The sequence below is a fragment of the Halictus rubicundus genome, unplaced genomic scaffold (genome assembly GCF_050948215.1).
Source record: "Halictus rubicundus isolate RS-2024b unplaced genomic scaffold, iyHalRubi1_principal scaffold0422, whole genome shotgun sequence".
NCBI lineage: Eukaryota > Metazoa > Arthropoda > Insecta > Hymenoptera > Halictidae > Halictus > Halictus rubicundus.
Window position 1 is genome coordinate 29,864 of NW_027488963.1, and position 8,410 is coordinate 38,273.

At 43.4% G+C, this 8,410-nt stretch overlaps 1 protein-coding gene across 1 annotated transcript; it reads right to left on the minus strand.

The window, feature by feature from the left end:
• Nucleotides 1-685: 685 nt before the first annotated feature.
• LOC143364292 (uncharacterized) lies at nucleotides 686-5,938 on the minus strand. Its single transcript, XM_076804721.1, has 5 exons — nucleotides 4,934-5,938; nucleotides 4,573-4,813; nucleotides 4,435-4,509; nucleotides 4,006-4,392; nucleotides 686-3,885 (listed from the first exon to the last, which is right to left on the minus strand). The coding sequence occupies exons 1-5, from the start codon at nucleotides 5,936-5,938 to the stop codon at nucleotides 686-688; spliced, it is 4,908 nt and encodes a 1,635-aa protein (XP_076660836.1).
• Nucleotides 5,939-8,410: the final 2,472 nt, after the last annotated feature.

Consider the following 8,410-nt stretch of genomic DNA (forward strand, 5'->3'; position numbering starts at 1 on the left):
ACACGCGTACATGTGGCTCAAGAGGGGTTGCGCTCTTAGCCTGGTCGACGCTCGTGCGGGCTATAAGGCCCGCTTTGTCCGAATCCGGGACCTCCGGTACATTGCGGGTGGTACGCGGAGCGAGGGTTTCCCGGATTGACTTTATGGCCACTTTCCAATGCCATCAGCTAAAAAACCCTCGAGTGGCGCATGGCCACTCGAGCATTAGCATTCTTCTAATTTTCGAAGGACGGCTTGAAATCGGAGAAGGGCTTTATTTATGGCTTTCAGCTTTCTTACTTGTAGCTGTTGCCTCGCGACGATTTACTATATACTGAAAAACTCGGTGGGAACGAACATGCTCCCCCCGTTGAACTGTACGCATAGTTCAATGAAACGAATCGGATTATCTAATGCCCTATGATGGCAGCGCGAATGAGATAAGAATATAAATAATATATTAAATAAGACGAATAAAATATGAAAAAACGCAATCGAACGTAATTATAGGATTAAGCGCTAAACGAGTAAACGATTAATATAATACGAGTAAATGCAAAAGAAAAATAAATGATAAAACGCATAAAATCCTACCGCTAATATAACTACATAAAATGAAGATTTACGTAATTATATACGAACGAATGATAACGCAAAGAATAAAGGAAGAAACGAGTAAAATTAACGCAATTGTTCATGAAATTATTCAATTGGTATCGGAAGCAATCGGAAGGGGGGCAAGCTGCTTCACATTTCGTTTATATACACCATTACTGGTTTTAACTGTGACAGCACGTATGATGTTGTCGGCGCCGGGATGGATCTCCAAGATTCTTCCAAGATTCCACTGGAGTGGAGGCAGGTGATCGTCCTTCAGGATGACAACCGTGCCTTCCTGGATGTCGTGGGATCCCTTCATCCACTTGGTCCGGGTTTGTAGTTGGTGGATGTATTCCTTGGACCACCTGGCCCAGAAGTCCTGCTTAACCTTTTGTATGTGCTGCCAATTTGACAGCCGATTGCTCGGACTTGCGGTGAAGTCAGCTTCAGGCACACTCGTTATCGCAGTACCAATAAGGAAATGGGCAGGAGTCAATGCTGCGGGGTCGTTTGGATCGGAAGAAAGAGGAGTCAATGGTCGGGAATTTAGGATTCCCTCGATTTCGGTTACGAACGTGACAAATTGCTCATACGTGAAAAGTTGATCACCGACAACACGCCTTAAATGATGTTTGAACGACTTTACAGCTGCTTCCCAGAGTCCGCCGAAGTGAGGAGACAAGGCAGGCATAAAATGCCATGAAATCTTTTTGTCAGAGACAAATCGATTGACCCTCTCATCCTCTCGTAGAACTCTGTGAAGTTCGTTCAATTCGTTGTTGGCACCTACGAAATTAGTGCCATTGTCCGAATAAATGTTACTACAAATGCCCCTCCTCGCGATGAATCTTTTCAAGGCTGATAAAAAGGCGTCCGTAGTTAGATCGCCCACCACTTCTAAATGGACTGCCTTGGTGGAAAAACAGATAAATACGGCAACGTAAACCTTAACGCGCGTCCGATTTCGATGACGACGTTCTTTGATATAAAACGGTCCGCAAAAGTCTGTTCCAACGTTTGAAAATGGTCTGGATTCGGTAATGCGCGTGGTGGGTAAATTACCCATTAGGTAATTTGTCGTTGGTGGGCTGAATCGAAAGCATTTGATACAATTCCGGATGATTTTTCGGGTAGTGTTCTTACCATCGATTGGCCAGTATTTTTGTCGAACGTTGTATAGGGTAGAAGTCAATCCAGAATGACAATTTCGAATGTGAATATCGCGGATTATCAAATCGGTTATGTGATGGCTCTTTGGCAAAAGTATTGGATGTTTTGTGTTGTATTCTAGATCAGAATATTGCAGTCGACCACCTACGCGAAGTATCCCTTGTTCATCGATGAACGGGTTTAGAGATAATAGTTTGCTCTTAGGATTCAAACCGGCCTTTGATATAAGAGCTGCGATCTCCTCGGAAAACGCGTTTGTCTGAGTTGACTTAATTATGATTTCGTTGGCGCGTTCTAATTCTTGAATGGAAATGGATCCAGTTTTGCGATTTGTCGGACGAAATCGTAAACAATATGAAATAATTCGGCGTAGACGGTCTATGCATGAATACCGTAATAACAAATCGAATGGTTGCGCACTGGTGACTGTAAAGCATTGTATATTACGCATTTCAGGCGTTTCTGGAGGAGGCTCAAAGCAAGATGCTGGCCATAGCGATTCGTCAGTAGCGAGCCAATCTGGTCCGTTGCACCAGATTTTGCTATTTATCAAAATCCTGGGAGTTGTGCCGCGTGATAACAAATCCGCAGGATTGTCTGAAGACCGAATATGTCGCCATGCGAATATGTTTGTTTTAGTCTGAATTTCCACAACCCGGTTGGCCACAAAGGTTTTTAATATGTTAGGCGGTTTATGCAACCAATGTAGAACTATGGTAGAGTCTGTCCACAAAATCGTCTCGTGAATTTTGTGGTTCAGACACCTCGTGATTGAATCGTATAGTGACGAAAGGAGGACAGCCCCGCAAAGCTCCAGACGAGCTAAACTGATGGTTTTTAAGGGTGCAACGCGTGATTTTGCACAAAGAAGTCGTACCCTTATATTCCCCGATACGTCAAGGGACCGAATATATATGCAAGCCCCGTACGCCCGCTCGCTTGCATCGCAGAAGCCATGCAGCTCTAATCGTTTGACTGAGGGTTGAGAGACATGTCGCTCAAACTTTAAACCTTCCAAGAGGCTGAGCTCTTCTTGATAATTTGACCATTCAGTCTGGAGGCTCATGGGCAACGATTCGTCCCAATCGACCTTCAATTGCCATAACCGTTGCATTAATATCTTTGCAACGACTGTGACTGGACCGAGTAAACCTAACGGGTCAAAAATCTTCGCGATCGTTGAAAGAATCGTCCGTTTCGTATATGTGTGTCGTGGCGTAACGTGAACTTGATAATTTATTGAATCGTCCTTCGGATCCCATGCAATACCTAACGTTTTTACTGTGGTGTCGCCGAAGAATTTTGGATGAATGTCTTCTTCGGAAAGTCCGGATAAGAGGTTTGGGTCGTTTGATACCCACTGCCGAATGTTTAAACCTCCTCGTTTTAATACTAGAATAATGTCGTTACGTAGTCGTAGCGTCTCGTCATAGTTATCTGTGCCGGTTAAAAGATCGTCTACGTATATGTCCTTGGAAATAACCTCGCAAGCCCTTGGGAAATGTATGAATTCCTCAGATGCCAATTGTTGTAAACATCTGATGGCTAAATATGGTGCAGAGGTTAAACCGAATGTTATTGTGTTGAGTTCGAATGTAGTAATTTCGTTTTTGTTATTTCTCCAGATAATCCTTTGAAATTGACGATCTTCAGGACGTACGAGAAATTGGCGATACATTTTTTCTATGTCACCTGATATAACATAGGTGTGCATCCGAAAGCGATTCAATAAAGTAAAAATGTCGTCCTGTATGGTCGGTCCTGTATGTAGCGAGTCATTTAAAGAAATCCCGGTTGTGGATTTAGCCGAACCATCGAATACAACTCGACATTTTGTGGTCGAGCTGGTGGGTTTGATGACGGCGTGATGAGGCAAATAATACCCGTGTGTGTCTTGGTCATTTTTTACCTGTGTCATGTGACCTAAATCAATATATTCGTCCATGATTCGATTATACTCGGTCCTGAGTTGCGAGTCGCGAGTAAGTTTACGTTCCAAAGACAAAAAGCGATTTAGAGCGTGCGTACGGGATTCGCCGATTAGCTGCTTCTTCTCGTTGAACGGAAGCGCTACTATATATCGTCCAGATTTCAATCGTCTGACTGTCCGTTTGAAATGGGACTCGCATTCATTTTCTGAAGGTGAAAAATACGAGTTATGCGGTCCCTCTTCAACCTCCCAAAATTTTTTCATATCAAATTCCACATTTGTTAATAAGGTTTTGTGTGTTTCGCGAATTGATGAAACCGGTGCACTCCCCCCGATGATCCATCCGAATTGTGTCTTTTGCAGTATCAGATCGGACTGTTGTTTAGAACCAATCTCGATCTGACCTATGCTAAGACACGCCAAAGTTGTTCCGGTACCGATTAACATGTCTACATGTGACGGCCGATGAAAATGAGGATCAGCAAGTTGTATATTTGATGGGATGTGCAATTGCGATTTGTTAATTTGACGATCGGGTAACTGACTGGAAATATGTGGAATAATGAAAAAATTGAGAGTGCGATTGAATCCGTTAATGCGCGATTTGACCTTTATTCGTAGCGTTTTGTTCGTTACCGTTTTTAGCTCATTCAACACCTCGATGTTCACACTTCGTTCCTGACTGATTATATTTAATTTTTTGGCAAAAGCCTCTGTAATGAAATTCGCATTTGAACACGTGTCGAGTAACGTACGACACTCGAGAGGCCGATTGTTACAGTCGAAAGCGTGTACAATTGCGGTGGTCATGAGATCATGCGTAGAACCGTCTGTCAATAAGGAAGTGTATGGGAGCTTGTGTGAAACATCGAGATGCTGAGAAAGTCAAGAACTGCACCCGGGTTTCGGGCTGTCGGCACGTTCTTCTCTTTTTTGAAACTGTGGTCTCGAATCTTTGTGCAATCTGGTGTTGTGTGGTAAATTGCAAACTCTACATTTACTAGCATTGCACTGTTCAGCCGTGTGTCCTGGAGCTAAACAATTGAGGCAATGCTTCGCGTTTTTTACTGCTTCTATCCGTTTGTCGACATTCATTTTATCGAAGTGTTTACACTGAAATGTCTTATGATTTCCCTTTTCACAGATTGCACAAGTCGATAGCCGTGTTGTGATTGTCGCGAAGGTCTGTCGTCGATTAAATTTAGGGGACGATGGCGGAGAATATCGGGTTCGAGTTCCCTGATTTTGATGTACCCGATTAGCTGTCTGAAGCCTTGTTACGGGTCTGCTGGGAACATTTCCTTTCGGAGACTGAGGCACCGGTTCGTCCTCTCTCGATTGATGCGATGCGATATGTAGATATTTAAAAACGTCTAGTAATTTTGGCATTTCTGTGTCTGAAAGAGTATGTTCCCAGTTTTTGCGCGTGTCCCTTCCCATACGGGTTACTAAAATACTGATGAGGAGGTCATTCGCGATATCCTCCCAAGTCCGTCCTAACGCTTGAAGGGATCTGATGTGCAGTTGCATATAGTTTACCAAATCTCGGATTGCTTCCGACGAATCGTTTGACATGCTTGGGGTATCCCTCAATAAAGCCGCGTGTCGCAAAACTAATGCGCGTTTGTTATCATAAATCTCCACTAAATGATTCCACGCGATTTCGTAATTCTCGTCGCAAATAGTGAAAGCGCTGATCGCGGTTTCAGCCTTGTCTGTTAATGAGAGTTTTAAGTAATTTAATTTTTGAATGTTACTCAGTCCGGACTGAGAATGGATCATCGTCAAGAAAGCATCCTTGAAGGTGATCCATTTCTCCATTCGGCCATTGAATTTTGGTAAATCTATTTTTGGTAATTTTACATTCATCTGTGCGGCCTTCGGATATGTTTGACTTTCGTTTGTATTTTCATTATTCGATTGTTTGTCCGGAATGACTTTGAATAAAGCTTGAACTTCTAACGCGGCCGAAAGAACGTCGTCATATTGGTCGATTATTTCCTCGCGCTGTGTTTCTATTTTATCGTAGTCATTTGTCAGGAGAGCTAATTCATCCTGGTTCTGGTTAAATTTATCAAATAATGTACGTAGGCGAATGATTTTTTCATTGAGCTTTAGTTGCTCTCGTGTGGTATTTTGAAATTTCTTTACATAGTTGCTCAGTGATGTCATCTGAGCCTTGAAGTAACAACTTTTTTGGGAAATCGTGCGTATTAATTGCCTTTCGGTCTGCTCCTTTTCCGAATTTGCAGATGCCATTGTTCAAAACCGAATTCGGGATCAGGAAAATCGAGTAAATAGAAGGAAGGAAATTGGTAATTCAACAAACGAGTCTACCTTTGGCTGAACTAGTCTTCGTAGTCGTCAACGGCCGAATAGGTGCAGGAGACGTCTGGATCCACAGTATACTGGAGGTTCCGCTTCCTGGTTGTTTTTCCTGGATGTGGTTTTCGGGTGTAGTAGCCAACACCAAACCTTTGGTTGATGTATTCGTCTCTGGTCCGTATGCTGCCAAAGACGTCTGGTCCCAAGGTGTGTTTGCAGCTTCCCGTAGAACCGATTTTTTTGCACTTGTCACAGTATGAAGCACGTGACTTAATGTCTTTTAAGTTCTTCACTAGTACCGCACTCCGAAATAGTCACTGGATCCGGCTCGAAGGACCAAAATGTTTTTTCGTGTATAAAAAATGTCTTTATTTTCAAAACTTAACACTTAACAATATGTTGCCTGCTGAATTAACGTTGGGCAACTATTTTACAGAGCCAGTGATCTGTAGCGGTACACTATTTGAGTATTTTTAAATGGGTTTCGAGACAATTCTCCGAATGATGAGATTGTTCTCTCCGAATGGTGAGATTGTTGTCTCCGAATGATGAGACAGTTCTGACTGTTCGCGAATTGAGACTGTTCTCAGAGTGTTTAGCAGTTCTCTCCGAGTAGTGAGATGGTTCTGATTTTCTGTCCCGGGGTCCGTTCGCTGGTCACCTCGGTGGTGTCAAGAAAAGTTCCTAATTTGGGGGTAAAGTCTTTCCTATTCGCTGGTTGACTTGAGGGAGAAGAATCTTCCGGGACAGCCCTCACCGGTGGAGGAGGAAGTCTCCACCCACAAGTCAAACCAGGAAAATTGCTGTAACGAATAACAGGACCCCGGAACAGCCCGAGTAAATAGCCTAAGTGGCTCGCGAACGAATTTATGACCCCTTAGCTTGGGTCCGGTGACGAAGGCTAAGGACACGCGTACATGTGGCTCAAGAGGGGTTGCGCTCTTAGCCTGGTCGACGCTCGTGCGGGCTATAAGGCCCGCTTTGTCCGAATCCGGGACCTCCGGTACATTGCGGGTGGTACGCGGAGCGAGGGTTTCCCGGATTGACTTTATGGCCACTTTCCAATGCCATCAGCTAAAAAACCCTCGAGTGGCGCATGGCCACTCGAGCATTAGCATTCTTCTAATTTTCGAAGGACGGCTTGAAATCGGAGAAGGGCTTTATTTATGGCTTTCAGCTTTCTTACTTGTAGCTGTTGCCTCGCGACGATTTACTATATACTGAAAAACTCGGTGGGAACGAACAATAGGATAGGATAGATATAGGATAGGATAGAGGATAGGATAGGATAGAGGATAGGATAGGATAGAGGATAGGATAGAGGATAGGATAGGATAGGATAGAGGATAGGATAGGATAGAGGATAGGATAGGATAGAGGATGGGATAGGATGGAGGATAGGATAGGATAGAGGATAGGATAGATGATTGGTTAGGATAGAGGATATCATAGGATAGACGATAGGATAGGATAGAGGATGGGATAGGATAGAGGATACGATAGGATAGAGGATGTGATAGGATAGAGGATACGATAGGATAGAGGATACGATACGATCGAGGATAGGTTAGGATGGAGGATAGGATAGGATAGAGGATAGGATAGGATAGAGGATATTATAGGATAGAGGATAGGATAGGATAGAGGATAGGATAGGATAGAGGATAGGATACGATAGAGGATAGGATAGGATAGAGGATAGGATAGGATAGAGGATAGGATAGGATAGAGGATAGGATAGGCTAGAGGATAGGGTAGCATAGAGGATAGGATAGGATAGAGGATAGGATAGAGGATAGGATAGGATAGGATAGAGGATAGGATAGGATAGAGGATAGGATAGGATAGAGGATAGGATAGGATAGAGGATGGGATAGGATGGAGGATAGGATAGGATAGAGGATAGGATAGATGATTGGTTAGGATAGAGGATATTATAGGATAGACGATAGGATAGGATAGAGGATGGGATAGGATAGAGGATACGATAGGATAGAGGATAGGATAGGATAGAGGATAGGATAGGATGGAGGATAGGATAGGATAGAGGATAGGATAGATGATTGGATAGGATAGAGGATATTATAGGATACACGATAGGATAGGATAGAGGATGGGATAGGATAGAGGATACGATAGGATAGAGGATGTGATAGGATAGAGGATACGATAGGATAGAGGATACAATAGGATAGAGGATAGGATAGGATAGAGGATAGGATAGGATAGAGGATAGGATAGAATAGAGGATAGGATAGGATAGAGGATAGGATAGGATAGAGGAGAGGATAGGATAGAGGATAGGATAGGATAGAGGATAGGATAGAGGATAGGATAGGATAGGATAGAGGATAGGATAGGATAGAGGATAGGATAGGATAGAGGATGAGATAGGATGGAGGATAG

Coding starts and splice junctions, on each gene's coding strand:
- LOC143364292 (XM_076804721.1), bottom strand. CDS start 5,938: ATGGCATCTGCAAATTCGGAAAAGGAGCAGACCGAAAGGCAATTAATA. Junction 4,814..4,933: donor GGCTTCAGACAGCTAATCGG/GTACATCAAAAT, acceptor ATCTGTGAAAAG/GGAAATCATAAGACATTTCA. Junction 3,886..4,005: donor CGGATGGATCATCGGGGGGA/GTGCACCGGTTT, acceptor TTTCACCTTCAG/AAAATGAATGCGAGTCCCAT.